This window comes from Rhagoletis zephyria, unplaced genomic scaffold (assembly GCF_001687245.7).
Source record: "Rhagoletis zephyria isolate East Lansing unplaced genomic scaffold, Rhagoletis_zephyria_1.1 Rzeph_scaffold_00009, whole genome shotgun sequence".
NCBI lineage: Eukaryota > Metazoa > Arthropoda > Insecta > Diptera > Tephritidae > Rhagoletis > Rhagoletis zephyria.
Window position 1 is genome coordinate 272,730 of NW_016157093.1, and position 17,538 is coordinate 290,267.

The 17,538-nt window shown below is 36.9% G+C and overlaps 1 protein-coding gene across 9 annotated transcripts in view; it reads right to left on the reverse strand.

The window, feature by feature from the left end:
• Positions 1 to 4,526: 4,526 nt before the first annotated feature.
• The window catches only part of Oatp30B (Organic anion transporting polypeptide 30B), a 109,783-nt gene continuing 96,771 nt past the window's right edge, over positions 4,527 to 17,538 (reverse strand). For 5 of the 9 annotated variants that reach the window (XM_017609405.1, XM_017609415.1, XM_017609386.1 and 2 more), the window contains 7 exons: positions 14,383 to 14,847; positions 14,034 to 14,321; positions 13,417 to 13,962; positions 12,929 to 13,343; positions 10,471 to 10,622; positions 10,273 to 10,399; positions 9,109 to 10,210 (listed from right to left, as the gene is read on the reverse strand). In XM_017609405.1, the coding sequence (XP_017464894.1) occupies positions 9,109 to 10,210; positions 10,273 to 10,399; positions 10,471 to 10,622; positions 12,929 to 13,343; positions 13,417 to 13,962; positions 14,034 to 14,321; positions 14,383 to 14,847 (3,095 nt within the window). Of the gene's footprint in view, positions 10,211 to 10,272; positions 10,400 to 10,470; positions 10,623 to 12,928; positions 13,344 to 13,416; positions 13,963 to 14,033; positions 14,322 to 14,382; positions 14,848 to 17,538 lie in introns of all 9 variants that reach the window. The other 4 variants (XM_017609429.1, XM_017609423.1, XM_017609437.1 and 1 more) reach the window with 1 other exon arrangement.

The window sequence follows — 17,538 nt, forward strand, 5'->3', positions numbered from 1 at the left end:
GCATTTCTTGGATGGCGGTGATGTCAGCCTTTGTCTTCCCGAGGACATCAACCAGCCGGGCAGAGGCACCTTCCCCATTAAGGGTCCGGATATTCCAGGTGCATACCCTTAAATCATAGTCCTTTATACGTTTGACCACGGCAAAAGGGGGTCTCATCCGAGGCTTGTTGGAATTTTTCATTGGGCGGGGTTTTAACGTGGCGGGACCCAAACCCAGCGCACGCGAAGTTTTACGCCTTCTCACTTTAGCTCGCTCCCAAACGGGTGTTTGGTTGCTACCCAGAGGATACGTGGATATAAATATCCGGACGTTGTGAGCTGCGATTTGAACCGTACGCACAAGAATCGCTTCTGGCCACTCCCAGGTGAATGGCAGTCAAAAGTTTTCCACTTCTGCGCACGGAACCATCCTCCCCTTATATATTATGCCATGTAAATTTTTTTATTTAAAGGGAAGCTTTCATCATCGCGAGGAAGTTTTCTCCTTCGTTTTAGCAAATGAAGGCATTTCGCCATGCATAGCGAAAACATTCCGCAGAATGAAGGAAACATTTCTCTTTGTTGGACACATACAAATGCATATTTAGTATTTAGATACATTTATCAACTTTGAGGTATAATTTGTTCGGCATAGGTACAATTTGAAAATTTAATTTTCATACGCAGTACGGAAAAGTATTTAATGACATCAGCGAGCAGATGGATGTTGTCAAATAGACGAAGAGAGGGTTAGCGGTCCGTGAATGGCGCCACCTTTGTTTTCTGCTACGTGGCCCCGTTGAAGCTGCCCTCCCCTTTGTAATGTGACCCAACTTGCTGCACCCGCTGTTAGAATAATAACTACTACATAATATGAAATACCCATGATCAACTTAAGTTGGTTCCACCTTTGACCTAATGCAGAATAAAAAAAAAAAAAACAAATTATAATTTTTTTCTTAGTTTTTTATTGCATTTTTATTAAGGTTTATTGCATTGTATTTGCAAATTTGCTATGATCAGCTAAACTTAACTGTAAACTAAAGCTCGCCTCTTAGCTGCCGACAAGTGAGCAGTTAAGGTTTTATTTTATTTTATGTATTTCATTTCTTTTTCTTCTATAAACGCCAAATACAAAAGTGCATATCAGTTTGCATACGATTCATCATTTTTAATATATTTGCATAATTTCTGAATGTACATACATATGTATGTATATTGAGCTATAAGACAATACCACGTCCTTATAGCAACGTGCAATCGACAAATTTGTTCTTCGGCCAGACACAGGTACATTTCTGCACATAAAATAAGTTTGGTAATTTTTTGTGGAATTTGGTAACTTTTTCTGGTGATTTTGGTAAAAAATAAAAATATGTTGTGGCAACACTGGCGCTTTCTAAACATTTTTATTAATAGTCACCAATATTTTGTTAAACTTTTTCGCATTTAAATTTTTTTAACCTTGGTAGCGGCTCCTAAAAATTGTTTTAAAATTTTTAAATTTTCTTGGAAGTCCTTAATTTGCACACACAACAAAATAAGTGGTTGCCTTATAATAAATTTAAATTTTCATATTTTAAGGACCACCCTAATGTGCATATATGCGTAAATATTTATATATTTTTATATAAAATTCATATGTTTTTATATAAATTTTCGTTTGTAGTGTTTTTTTCAAAATCAGTATCATTATTTCCTTATGTACTAAAATACTACAACTAAACTACAATAAACTAATTTTTTATTATTTCTGTCTGTTAATTACACAATTGGACGCATTGCATGCTTACATATACATACATATCTTGATATTAAATTGAGAAAACCGCCAATTAAAAATAATAAAAAAAAAATTCCCCAAAAAATATATAACAATCATTTACATTCTAGTCTTTTTAAAAGTATCAACCAAAATTTGTTTAATCTTGTAATATGTATTTTATTTTGGTACAAATTTTTATTTAAATTTTTTCAATTAAAAGTGTGTATATTGTTTGATATGATACGCTATATAATTCACTAGTAAGTCTACAGTTTACATAATTTTCAACAATTATCTTCATTACATAACTATCATTTCTAAAATTTGCGAGTAGCACTTTTTTACTTTTGTCAAAATTTTGCAGCATTTAGCCATTGACTTGCATATGTTTTTGTACCATCTTCTAATAGACTAAAACTGTTTAAATTGTTTGTATGTATGTATATAGTATCCAGTTGCGTATGTAAGTATATATGTACATTAGTGTGCGCCATATTTTTCAACTTTGACCTGGAAAGCAAAAATCTTGCTAGAAAAGTTCGTATGGTCATAAAAACGTGCTCTGCGAAAAGTTTTCGAAATATAAGTTTCAGATAGCGGAAATGTGTGCCTCATATATCCGAAAATCGGTGAAAATCCTAAAAATGCTTCCAAAAGTGGTAACAGTTGCTTATAAGGTATTGAGAAGTTTAATCTATTTTTATATCACTTAATGTTGTTCTGCCTGCTGAATCAATATACATATCGTGAAGCTCAAATCAAAATCAACGGTGATGGTAGTTAAATATTTGCAACGTTCTTAAAGTTAAAATGTTTTTTATAAAAAAAATTATTCATGCTTTAACGAAAACCATATAAATCAAACAGTCAATTTTAATACATAAAATTGTAAACTAAAATTTAACAGGATATAAAACTGCATGGTCAAAAATTTTATAAAAATGCATAATAAAAAAAAGTTCAAAATTTTCCCGAAAATTTGGTGAATTTCATTAAGCCATGTATAAACACTAAGACATGTATGTGTGTTTTATATGGTTTTGATTAAAGCACAAAAAAATTTTAATTTTTAAAACTTTGCAAATACTTAACAAAAATTACCGTTGACTCAGTTTGCCATTTCACGTATGTGAAAAAAAAATTATTTAACTATCAAAATCTAGAAAAAGTTCATTTTGTAGAAAAAAATACTTTGTAACGTCAAAACTTGAGGAACTATCAAAATGTTGTAGCCATATTTTTAACGGCGAGCAAAAATATATTAAGTAATACTGAAAAAAATTGCTTTTGTTATTGATTTATAGGCAAACTTTTCCATTTCATTTAAAATTTCAAAAATTTTATTAAGTTTCGGTCTGGGTTCAGTCTTGCTTTGTAGCTTAAAAATGTTTTTATTCACACAAATTAGGCGCACACTAATGCAAACACTTCAGTTTAAAATTTCATAGAGCTGCAATGGCATGCAATAAAAACAACATTTATGTATATACTTTTATATACATACATATAGGATTTCTGTTATCTAATTATTTTTCATTAATTTTTAATTTTTTGCCACCTAAAATTTTTCTTGATGCGATGACTACAACATTTTTTTTTGCAATTCGAAAATTTTAATTCATGTAAGTAATTTTTGCAGATCCATATTTCACAGCACAAATTTTCATTGACAAAGTATGCTTGCATTCCATATTGTTGTTGAAATTTTATTATTTTTCTTTTTGCAACTACTATACTATGTTTTTTAATGTTTTTTCCAGTGCATATGCATATTTTTTTCAATATTATTATTTATCAGCTAGAAATTTTGTCCAATGCATTCTGGAATATTTTAAAAGAATTAAAGAAAAAATTTAAATCTCAAATCCATATCTAAGTATTACGATATCCCAGATGTTTTTGTGCGAAATCCACTCCTAAATTTTTTTCCTTTCTACATAGAAGATAACATATCTGTGAAATTTCGAGATGGCCCCAGCCGACTTGACGTTAAATTTTTGGCTACGAACTTGTACTGAGACCGACATAACGCGAGACTTGGAGAGTTACAAATTTTGAAAGAAAATGTTCCAATTTTTCATCAATGATGCCGCATACTATATGTATGTACATACATATGTATTAGGCTGGGTCGATTTTGTATGGGGGAAAATAAAAGGCATTTGATGGTATTGTAATAGTTATATCATGTTGTCATATCTTTAGCCCGCGCAATTGAATCAAAGTTTATGAATTTTGAAAATGAAATTTTACCTGGTAATATATAGGGAACACGTTGATTGTTATAAACAAGACGATATATCAAATTAAAGTTTATTAAATTTAGTATCTCACGTTCATATATTATTTTTCAATAAGACTGCAAGTTATCGAGATATTTAGAAAAACTTATAACAACGATAGTTTTCCCGTATGAGTTTTCGATTCTTCATTACTTGAGTAACCAAGTGAAAATGTAAAAAATGAAACGAGATTTATTTCAAACATTTTTGGTTTTCGGATGTTTAGGTGTATAATTTTTAAGGGACCATGGTCTCGATCACACCGATTAGGTCAGTTTTCCAAATCGTGGTGAATGAAGTCAAACACGATTTTTTTAAGATTAGGAACCGTTTCATAAGTCAATATTTTGAGACTATATGATACATTAACAAAATACAATTGGGTGATATTTAGATATAAATATTTTAGTTAATTCAATTTTGTTGAAAAAGGACTGCAAGTAAATGCAATAGCCTTTAAAACATGCTGGGAAACCCTTTTTGAGGACTCTTCAATTCAACGAATTAATTTTAGCAAATATTACTCGATCGGTACGTAGTAATTACCTAATTGAAGGAGAGACTTACTGTTACTGATTTATGATAATAATAAGATGAAAATCGTTCAAATTATAACAAAATTATTGAAAAAAAAAAATTGAACAAAAACTCCTGCCAACTTCTTCTAATTGCGACCAAGGAATTGGTCAAAAATTTGTGTTTAAAACTTTTGAAAAGTTCCTTGCATACTAGTTTCAGGCAAAAAAAAAATTAATAACTGTAAACCTATTTGTGAAGGTCATTTTGAAGGTCAAGGTAATTCTTTTATCCTCCGAGACTCATTTTCCAGAATTTTCTATTCTATCATTTCCAAATCTTTAAAATACTGTTACATTTATTTCGTTATCCTTTCTCGTTCACAAGATGTTTGATTTTACTCCTTTTTATATAAAATAGAACACTGCGCGACCTAGGGGAAGGAATGGGTTGCCACAGACCCAGCAGAAATTTTGGATATGCATCAAGAGACAATCCAGTTGGCCTTGCTTCTCAACAACGAAAGCTTAGCTAATAGCAACACACGGTAAACTAAGGCTTCGGGACATAGGCTACATTGAATTTTTGATCAGTTTAAGGGCATTCAAGGAAAATGAAGAGCCACCTAGCGACCACCCACGGCGTGAGCATTTTAGTATCTATCACTTTTTAATCAAAAGTTAAACTTGAAGTGGGCTTGACTTTCTGAGATCATTCAGCAATGAAACTTTATATATACGTTATTTAGGCCAAAATGAGGACAGTTTAGGGGTAAAAAATGTACCACTTTTTTTCTGGGACACCTTAATGTGCATTTATTAGGCATACTTTGGCCAAAAGGAAAAAAATTCAGTGGGAAGAAGTGATACTAGTGTGATAAGCTCGAACGCGATTTTTCCTAAATTTTAAATTTTTTTTAGTAAGCGCCCCGTAATTTTTTGAGGTTGTTCCTAATATAAGTTTTGATAGTGCGGAAAATTTATTATTTCAGTTTTTGTCTTAAGAGGGGAAATACATTTTTCATATGCGCAGATTTTTATAAAAATTACCTACTAATATCTAAAATGTTTTGTCTTTTTTCACCACTCTCTCATCACCATGTTTTTTTTGCCAACTTTCACTAAAGTGAGATGATAGTTTTTCGCTGTTTTTTTTTTGTGCAAAACATATGCATTTGTTAAACTAAAATTGGAAAATAATAAAATTTCATAAGTCAAGGTTTTAGAAGTACATACTCGTAAACGGACTAAACAATTTGTTGGATTGGATGAGAACGAAAAGTGACACTGAAGTTGGCACTACGCAAAAACCGGTTAGTATCCAAACCAAATTTGACAAGGGATGATGGAAATTTGTTAAAAAATACATGAGCTAAAAAATGCTCAGGACAGAGAACCGTAATCAACTCTCGGATACATATGTACAAACATACAAAAGTATATATACAAATAATAATGTTTGGCAATGTACAAACTCCAAGTGTTTATCAGGTTATCTGGTTAAAAATTATTATTCGATAGTGTATTTTATGATTGTTAATTCAACCAAAAAAATAACAACATAATTTGATAATGATTTAAATTCTTTCAAAGCCTGGTAGAGACCCCTAAAAATTATTTTTGAATTTTGAAATTTTCGTGGATGCCTTGGCGCTCCATATAAAATTTAGATATTGATACTTTTTAAGGATTACCCTAATGTACATACATACACTCGGCGACACCTGATTACCTTCACTTACATTTTCTTAATAAATAGTTTCCATTTTACATGGCTTTCGCAAAAAATTTGTATGCGGAGAGGCCGCGATTACCACCACATATACTTTTCAGTGCCAGTATTAAAAAAAATTAGTAACGGTAAACAACAAACGTCGATTTTCTTGCACGTGAGAGGCTTGATTACCCTCACTTACTACTAAAACTATGCAAATTTTTTGTTATGCATATTACATACTTATAACTTCCAAGAAGTCTGTTTGGCCGTAAATATTATAAATGTTGAATAAAATTACATACTTTATAGTGAAATGAGTGCAATCTACATACATATATTATATCAATAAGTGCTGATGTGGAGTGGTACTGCGTCAGCTTTGCCACGTATCACTCGCGTCAACCATCCCCTTACATTATCAATAATGTTTAAGAAAAGGAAAATGAATGAACCCTGGTTATTTTTCCCCCAAACCACTGCTGAATCCTTCTCTCTGTATGAATGGCAGCGTTGTGCTGCTGAAAAATTTACTCTTGGTTGTTGAACATTTCATCAAAGTCAATTTCTTCGGTTTTCAACAGTTCGATGTAATTATTTGCATTTTGTCGAAACTCCAGAAGTCCTAAATTTATTCCCAAGTAATAAGGAATTGCTGTCATACCATCACCGAACCAACTGAACTGTGTCGTCGGTACAAATACCGCTCCGACGTTCTCAAATCGTGAAAATAGTGTTGCACACCATCCGAACCGTCAAAATCGAACTTTTTTCGTCAGGAAAAAAAAACATATGTACCTACGCAGGTAGAAGCATACGCGCGTACGTGGCGTTGAAGCAAATGTGGTTTATTTTGCATGCGCTATTATTATTCGTTGGATGATCTGTTGGATGGTGCAACTCCTACATTTGCCCTCTTTGTATGGCAGTTGACGAAGTATTCGACGATTCTCGCAAAACTGCGTGTTGTTCCCTCAACGTGGTTCTTCCATAGTTTTTCATATATTTCAACAATTTATTCATGTGCAATTCCACGGTTGGTCAGATTACTTTCCTTCAGGCCAAGGATTTTACCCCTCTCTCTCTAAATCCGTTTTACTACTATTGAAAAAACTCGCCCAAATTATTATTACACACTTTAGTATACCGTATGACTGCAATGTAAAAATTATCCTAAATATATTTTCTTCAAAGGCTACTATGGAACAATTGAAGTGAATGTGATCAAGTGTTGCGCTTGTAGGTGCGCAAAATAGCAGAAAAGAGCTATTTACCGTTATCATGAGCAGGTGCTTAGAATGTTGTCACAGGAAAATTGTTGCATCGTTAGTTGCCACTTAGAATGCACCCAAAAAAAATCTTAAAAACTTAAGTGAGGTTAATCAAGTGTCACGAAGTGTACATATGCAGTGTGGAAAAAATTAATAGAGACAAATTGTGGCTTTTTTTCTTTTGTTTATTTATCTAATATATATTTTTTTTTATTAAATTATCTAAGAAGCCCAAGTCCAAATTTAACACTTTGTACAAAAACTAGAAAAATTCGACAAAGGTTCATCAAAAGATCAAACTTTTTAAGGCGAATTTTTAGAAAAAAATTTGGTATGCATTTTCTTCATAATATGTTCGACAATTGTTTTTTTTGTCTGCAGAAAAATAAAACCACCGTCTTCATAAATAGTAAAACATAATGTAGGTTGGTAAATAAAAGGTAGGCTGGTATTGAAAATGGGCGAAGTCGGACGAGTACTAAGCTCGCCTCCCATATAACGGTAAATGCAAGTAAATGGGTTCAAATGACTTTATAACTTTAAATTTCATATTCAGATGGCGAAAAAAGTTTATGAAAACGCGCAACGAGAGATAACTGAAAAAAAATAAATAAAAATTTAATCAAATGTGTATTATTAGTTAAAATATTAAAGTGCCACGTCCGAATGTTACGTCCGTTATCACATTCTAATTCAAAATAAAACCAACAACGAATTGCTTCTATTAAATATAAATGGGTTGTAACGGTGTATATATATAAGTGACTTACGTTTTCCTATGATTTATTTTATTCTAGTGTCGTACGATTGTGACGTCCGACATCATGCAAACACGCATATGTAAGGGTTAATGTTTTTTTCAGCACAATTTTTTTTCTTTCTAAAACTTCCCTCCTGGAACTTTTTGTACCAAATTTTGACAAAAACGATATTTTTCTTGGATTTCACTATTCCTCATCATCTCCTCATAGGTATATTTATTTTTAAAAAAGTCATATGCCTAATGTACAAACTTAATTCACTGTGTACACAAAGTAAATAGAAATATGAAAGCTGTCATCATTGCTAAAGGCCCTAGAACTTTGCGAGTTGACAAAATATACCAGTAAATCTCCTCCTTTTAAGCTTGAATATAAAGGTTCATAGGCAGGCAAATACAAAAATATGTACATACATACATATGAAGTTAAATAACTGATTATTACAAAATAAAGTGTGTTTCATCCTAAAATAGAGCAAGAAAAAATTAATTTAAGTACAATTTTGCTTTCGATACTTTATCCTAAAAAACTTTAACCATCAAACTAAGAAAGAGTTAATTTTTAGGAATGACAAAAGTTAAAGGAAGTGAAACATTGGCGTGCAACTCCTACCAAAGCTGAGCTGATTAAGCACTGCAAGTTAAAGTCTACGAGATATTTTGGCGATATTTCAAAAGTGAACTATTTTTTACCATTGTAACTTATAAAATTCACTTGCATCTACATATGTATATTTTTTTTATAATATTTCCTTTTAGAAAATTAGAAAACTTCCATTTTTATAGCATTTCTAAATAAGTATTCTAACTGATTTAAATTCTTCAACGCAAAGCTTCCACATCTTTACGGCTCGTTGCAGGCGACGCATTATGCGCTTCACTACGCCTCTCATTCGTGGGCAGCGTCGTCGCCGCCGACGCTTCACACTCATCGTCGCGCGTTGTACCCATCAACTCGTTGCGCTCATCGTCGATTTGAATTTTGTGATGAGAGATTTTGCGCGCATGTGCGTGTTTCAAGTGTAAGGCTGCCGCTGCCGCGCCGCCGCCGCCATGCGCTGGCGTTGACGCATTACTGCTGCACGCAGTGCTACCGCCCAGCTCATTGCGTTCATTGCTCGTGCAGAGCGTGTAATTTAAGTCTTTGGAGTTGGTACGCCGATGGCGTAGTATACTTAACGCCGCCTCGGCGACATTGTGCGCTGCGCCAACCACACCACCACCACCACCACCACCACCACCGCCGCCGCCGACACTACCGCCGATCGCGTTTGCACTACTACTCGACGTTGCAGTTGTGCGTATGTTCAAGTCCTTTGAATTATTGCGTGAATGGCCGCGTGAGCTGACCGCTGTTGCTGCCGCTTCCAGTTCATTTGAATTCTTCACGCGATTCTCTTCTCTATTCACATTCTTTAGCACATTCACATTCTTATTCTTATTATTGTGATGATTCCGAAAGAAATCGGCATCAAAACGTATATTATTGGGCATATAAATCTGATCGTAGGAATGATTGCGTGAATGTTTCTTGACGAAATGACCGCAGCCAGTCGTCAGCTCGTCGTCATCCTCCTCGTCCTCTTGCGGCTTGAGCTGATTTTGTATGTAGCGTATATTTAGTGCGCCAACACCGGCATCATCGCGAGAATTTGTGCGTGAATGGGTAAGTTTGTTGCGGAAATCACTATTTAAGTCGCTGGAATTATTGCGGGAATGTGTTTGAAACCGTTTTAAGCTCTTGATCTTCATGGGCTCATGTAAGCCAGCGTCTGTTGTAGCAGGACCTGTTGTGATATTTTGATCCTTAGAGAAGCTGCGTATCATTTTGACATCACACGATGCGCTGCGGAAGTGCTTTTTTGATTTAGTTTGTGGTGTTGAAAGACCCGACGAGTTGATGGCATTATTGCACTTGTCATAGCTGGGGGAGAGAAACGAAGAAGAGATTTAAAACAAATATTTTTTTCTAATAAAAATACGTACCCATATTCCAATTGTATAGTGCGTGAATCGTTTCTCGAGTGCCTCACGACATCCGATGTGAGTATAATCTCACCGTTACTTCCATATGTTGGATTCGTTTCATTTGTCGCCAATTTCTCTTCGAATACTGTAGCGTAAAATAAATAAATTTTTGTTATCTTTAGGAACGTTCAGTTATTTTCTTGGGATACTACTTACATTTATCCAAACTAATTATAGATCCGATTATCGGATCATTCGCGCTGATAGGCTTTAATTTCTCTAGCTGCTTTCTTCGCCGCACCAACCACCAATCAGCGATGAATATTGCAAGAGCAACGATCTTTACAGTTGCGCAGAGACCAACATATCTGAAATTTACAATATAAAATTTTAATACGATTCATTAATAATATTTGTACAATGCCTTAATGTCTTATAGTCTTACAAACGTAAATAAGGCCATTAATAAGCTTTTCAAGAAAACCTTGTACAGTTCGGTTGTGGCGGTTTCTCCAATTGAGTGGCATAAAGGTGCATATCACAATTCTAAAGTGAAGCGAGGCCAAGCATTAAACGAATGTGTGAAGCCGCGATCTTAAACTCCATATCTAATATAACGCTACAGTAGCTATTATTATTAGCGGTCATTTCTCAAACGGCAGCGCATAGCCTATAATGAATATCGGTTGGTCACCAAATTCCTGTGCAGTGCAAACAAATGGGGTCTTAGTCCCCAATTTATTCGCCGGATATATATTTGCCTTATTTCAAGTGTGGTGCGTTGATGTGATAGCCGAAGGCGGCCTCGGTGGAAAAATGACTGAAAATGCGTAGGAAGGCGTTGCTACCCAACCTGCGAAACTAATCTTCCGGATGCGGTTTCGGTGCATCACCCTTACCGACAGAGCGTTGATAAGCAATTCTGCGTAGCTGAAACCTTCCATGCCGCGAAACGTTGTTGTTGTAGCGGCACTACCAAGCCCCGCATAGGTCCATAAATTGTGGTCGTCAAGCTTAACTAACGGTAAGAGGTGGTTGGTGTCGTGGGGGGGTCTCCACGTGCCGGACACTAATTGGGAACCTCGGGGTTGAGTCTAAACAAGTAGCTATTCAGACGTCTACAATATCCTGACCGAAACTGGGCCCGAGTAGTCGAAGCCCCGCGTGTGTAAAAGGTGGGGATTGGGCTTCGATCACGGCATTCATACGTTGGGAGTTGTCGTAGGTGGTGACCGACTCCCTATGAATGTCGTTGATCACTCTTCGGTACGTTTTTTGTTGCTGTATACTCAGCCCTGCTAGGATACTCAGCCCTGCCTAGATCGGCTTGTCACTCAATCGTTGCAACCCGGACTGGTTTGGCATATAGAGACAGGGGCGCTAGTTGAGTTGGGTTTAGGTGGTATTCGAAGAGGTGTCGCGAGTCGTGAGGTGACTCTTCGCGTGCTGGACACTCGTTGGGCACATTTGCATTTATTCTACTCAGGTAGATCGTCGGTACGTAGTCGGGTCCAGTGGTTGTTGTATGAATGTCTGGACCACGTCCATGTTCTCGAAAAGATGCCGTCTGATGTGCCCTGGGCGGAGGCTCTTTTTCAAGCAGGCGTCTGTTGAGATGCTCACGGCTGCGAATAGCATTTGGGCCTTGCTGTATAGGTGGTAATCAGGTGACATCAGAAGGCATCTTATCGCTATCTGAATGCGGCGTTCTGACAAGTCTGAAGCTTCGTTCACTGCCTCCTACTTGTCCCCATCGACCAAGCAGACGCAGCATAGTTTAGAACCGGCCGGCCAATTGCCGTGTATGCTGCCAGTAACGTTTCTTTGTATATTCCCCAGTTGCTACCAGTGAGCGACTTGCGGACCTTATTGCGGCTATGTACTTTATTGGCAATTGCGGTTGTGTGCGCGGATAAGGAAAGCAGGCTGTCAAACTGAACCTCTAAAATTATCGGGTTGTTGACCGTTGGAATTGGTGTGTCATCGACGTGAATGCCTAGATTAAGCCTGACGTCCTTCGTCCAGGTGGTGAAGAAGGTCGCCGTTGATTTCGTGCGGGAGAGGGTTAGGCTCCTTGCAGTGAAGAATTGAGTGAGTTTGGTTGAGGCCACGTTCCGTCTTGGTGGTAACAATACCGCAGTAATAATCTGATTCGATAGCCAGCAGGCATGCCCGTCCGTCTTGACTTGGTAGGATATAAAGATGCCAAAGGCAACGAAAAAGCAGATGCAGCAGCCGCAGCTGGTTCGGTGAAGAAATTCACATAATAAGTTATATTTGGTCACAGAAACACTATGACTACTGGCATAGTCACCACACCCGCCGGCCACTACTGGCGTAGGGCTATATGATTTTTAAATGAGTGCCTAATCAGATTTGGTGTAAGGGACTCAACCTAGAAGACGACGAGATTAGGTTCCATATACATTGGAGGATGTCCAGTCTTCGAAAGAATAAAACATGCGTGCTTCGGCAGGAACATCCTTCAAATAATGTATTTGCTTTGTTTGAAAAAAGCGACGTTTCGCCTTGTCGAACTTCAAATAGTTTATGAACTTGGATTGCTCTTTATATGACAAGAGGGAAGCACTTTGCCGAGGTAAAAATGGCAAGCATCTAAGAACCTGCGACAATACATCGCTCACTACAATAAAAAATAACGCAACACACTTACTTATATCTGAATTTCTCGATGTCGTAGATTAAGCAACGTCCACCCTTCTCGCCACATGTTGACTTCCAAAGTAAGCACGTTGAATCAATGAGATTACCAAATAGTATGGGCGCCGGTATGTAACCGAATAAACGGAATATTACAAATTGCATGCCCAGCGCAAAGGAACGCTCCTCCTCCGAAACTGAACGCAAAACAATCATTAGCAATGGCATTTGTGTAGAGGCCACAATGAAGGTCATAAAGAATAGTAATATAAGGAACGGATAAATGGTGCGGCATGGGGTGGCGCATGGACCGGCAGTTGCAACAGGAACCACGGTTACTTCGGCAAAATCTTCGTTGGCATTCAATGCTTGAGCTTGACTGCCGCCAGCGCCCATATAAATGCTGCTCGATATATTCGAGTGAACACCTGTGGAAACGAAACAAAAAAGAAAGGTATTGAAAAATGTCTACTATAGTGTCAAGAAAGAGCAACAACTTACAAGCACAATTGGTGTAGTTAGAAGTGGATGAGAATGCAGTGCAGCCCGCATGGCAGGGACTAAAGTACGTCAGCCCATTGTTACCACAAACCGGTTCCACGTCGCTAGTTAGACATTCACAGCCGAAATTGCAGGCCGCTGTGAGATTTACTTGGAATGGTTCGATGATACCATTTTTGGCGCTGCGATAATAGGGAATCGTAGTGCCAGCCATTTTCAGATTATCGCAGCCAAGGAAAAATAGCATAGCGTATAGACCAAGGCAGATGGCATTAGAAATTATAACAAATTGCACCGCACCCTTGGGCTTCAGCTGAAAACGTTTCAATATACAGCCACCTATGAAAATGCCAATACAGGCGCCGGGCACTGCAATGGAACCGGTAAATACACTAGCTTGACTTTTGCCCAAACTGAATTGAGTTTCCAAATATTTTGGCAAGAACACTACAAAACCGGATACAATCCACAATTCCATACACGCGCCCAGGCAAGTCACGATGTAAACGGGATTGCTGACAAGTCGCAACATGGATTGGGGTATATCTGAAATGATAAGAAGGTTGGTAAGACATACATTTTGACTCGCTTAAACAGTGATGCCACTCGCCACTCACCTTTTATATCCTTTCCATAGCCGGTATCCACTTGCGGTTCGTCATCTTCCTTCGCATTCACAGCCACTATTTCCTTTTTCACTTTACCTGCAGGATCAGTGCCACGTGGAAGACTATTGGAATTATTAGGCACAGCAGGTTGCATCACCGAGCTTTTCCGTATCTTCTTCTTTTCGCTGGTAAGAACCTTAGGAAAGGAGAAGAATGGCACTGCCACAATCAGCAGCAGAACGCCGCATAGCAGGAAACCACCCCACCACATGCCAACCCAGCGTCGATCTCCGGGATCTGGCAAACAAACAAAAGTTGTGAGTACTCTTTCTAGCAAATTCTTTACTTTCAGTCTTACTTATCGATATAATAGTGGACGATAGTGAATCCATGTGAAACGATAATAGGTAAGCACCGAGCAGAAATCCCAAGACCGGACCAAATGCTGCCATACTGTACATACAGCCAATGTACATCGATGAACTTTCTGTCTTAACATGATCATCCACATAAGTAGTACCGAGTGTGAAGAGTGGACTACCGCCACAACCCAGCAGGAGTTGTGCAATGACAAAGAGTAACACCGGCCCGAACGTAGACAACTTACCCTCGAGGCAATTATCTTCGCGTAGTGTATGTGGCGCCAATGGTGGATTCGATAGACCACTCGATAGTCTACCCAAATCCATATCTTGGTCACGCACCAGCGCACTACGACATATATTGTCACTGGAATCATTCATTATGGCAACGCCGGGATTTGGTTCACCAGTGAAATGGGGCACCATGAACACAAGCGAGCCTATGCCCATAATGGCGGCACCTGAAAATATATTAGAAGATAGAAAGAGGTTTAGTAAAATATTCGTATCAGATAGTAAAGAGTGACTCTATCTTGGGTCGCAAGTTTATTAAGATTTATGTTAACGCTTTTAGGACGAAGGGTAATATATTTCCCAAAAACTTACTCCATCCCTAAGGAAGTTCATTGTTTTTATTAGTTAAAATTTTTTATAAATGTATAAATTTAGCTATTTTTATCATAAAACTTAAAAAAAAATGTACATATATATTTTTGTCAAAACTAGAAAAATTTATCATTGTTAGAGTTTTTTTTGCAAATAGGATTTTTTTATAAAAAATGGTTTTAAGAAAAAATAATTTTATGGAAAAAACATTAATTGGAAAAATGAAAGAAATATCTTTCATTAGGGCATGAATGTAGCTACCCGCGCTGTTGATATTTTTCCGTGCCGAAACCAGCTCCAGGGTTATTAGAGATGTCATATATTAATAATGTCCAAAGAGAGAAAAGACTAAGGGTTTAGCATAACAGACCGCTTTGTCACACTTTTATATTGACCCTATGTCGGGAAGGAACCAAAGATTGAATGAGTTTGGGTGCAGTTCACTGCACATAGATAGATACTCGAGGACCGCAAACCCAGGAAACTTTTCGGGTTCTGCAGACCGTCGTCCAGCTAACTTAATAATGTCTGACCTAATCTCTAAAATTCATGTTATTGAAAGGATAATTGCATACACCGACGGTATTGTAATAGCAATCTTCGGTAAACATCTCTTAACATTGGCCGATCTGATTCAAAGAACTCTCAACAGCCTATCACTGTGGTGTAGCAGGCAAGGACCACGATCCAGAAAATAAAGATCGCGCCATTCGCGGACCGCTAGCCCTCTCTTCGTCGGTTTGACAGCATCCACCCAATCGGCGACGTCATAAAATACTTTTGTTTACATTCACTGTTGCCAACTTGATGCTTTTCGCACCAAATTTATTGAGTATTCAAAACGCGAAAATTTTTGATTTTTGTGCTTAGTGCGTTTTAGGTGCTTTTGTTTTTGGTTTGAAGACATCAAATTAGAAAATCTTAAAAAAAATGGAAGCAAAATTTATAGCCAGAAGAAATCGACCGTTGTGCAAGGAACATTGATTTTTATTAATTTCAATCGGCATCCTTACAATAAAATTATGTATTCATATAAAGTCCATAAAATACAACAATAAAAATTTGGTGCTTTTTCAAATTCAAAACTTGGCAACACTGCCTTTTGTTCGATGCTTCCTCTTTTTCTTGTCGAGCTCGTCTTGCTCTCTCATTCTGGTATATTTTGACGTCACGGCCAGTTGCTCTCAGCTCGATTGGCGCAATCTTGTATTCTATCATTCTTGGGCAAGGACTGGGAATGAATCCTGAAAAAAAACGAGCCTTGTACTCTTCACTAGGGGAGTAAACAGGGGTAAATTAAAAAAAAATGGATAAAGTCCAAATGATTGCGTCCACACTTTTAACTGGTGCGATGAGAATAACAATTCGGCAATTCGAATAAACATTCTAAATAAGTGGTCAAATATTTGTTACGGTCACGGTTATGTTCCGGAGCTTCCCGGATTGGTGGACTATGCTTTCCCGAAACCTGCACCCGCTTTGCGATTTACGATCCTCCTACCCTGAAGGGAAAAGGGGAAACAAGACGCTGTAAGGAGTGGAGAGTCTATTCACAGATGGCTCAAAATTCGAGGGGAGGGTACGGACTACTGTGGCGTTTTTCAGGTGTAACTGGTAAAGTGTGATATGATACTCTTCCATGGTGATATCTACATATTCACTGACAGCCAGGTAGCAATAAACAACCTCCATATTAGCCATCTCTTAATGAGATGGCTGAGTCATTTCGCCCAAAGTTGATATGGGTTCCGAGACACTGCGACATATAAAGAAACGGTAAGGCCGATGAACTCCGCGACTTGGAACAAACCATCCTATTGAGGATATAAACGACGAAATAGGAATACTCTTAAAAACTTGCAAGTTACTTATCACAATGAGCCCTGAGCCTGAGTGTGTCTTATAGATAGGGTTCGAAATTTGAGACTTTGGTATCGTTACTGAGTACTCATTCTGCCATCGAGCTCACGGTATCGATACTCTAAAAGTATCAGGTAAAAAGTAACGATACTACTTAGTATCGGACTCAATGAAATACGTTGTTTGGGATACTAAAGTTATTTTATTCTTCAATCGTATATCTAGTTATTTCCTAAAATTAAAACAAGAGAGATTTAAAATATTTGATTTTCATTTCATTGCAGAACTTCCTTTCACGTTAGAACTAATTTTAACGTTAAATGTACATACATACATACATATGTATATACCTCACGAATTTCATATTTTATTACGAATTTTCGTAAACTTTTTGGGTATGCATTTTTGTAGCCTATTCAATTTTAGTATAATAATATACAAGTTTGAATTAAAAGTCAACGGTACTAGGCTAGACGTAAAGTTTAATAGGTTACAAAACTGTATACCCAAAAGTTTTATAAAAATTCTGCATTTTCGTGAACTTTGCGTAAACTTGTATGGCCTTATTCATAAAAAATAAATGAAATATGTAAGGAAACGTAATTTTATTAAGCTTTTTAAAAGTACTTTATTTTTTATGATTAAGGCCATTAAACTTTAAGTTATTTGGTTTATGTTATGCAACA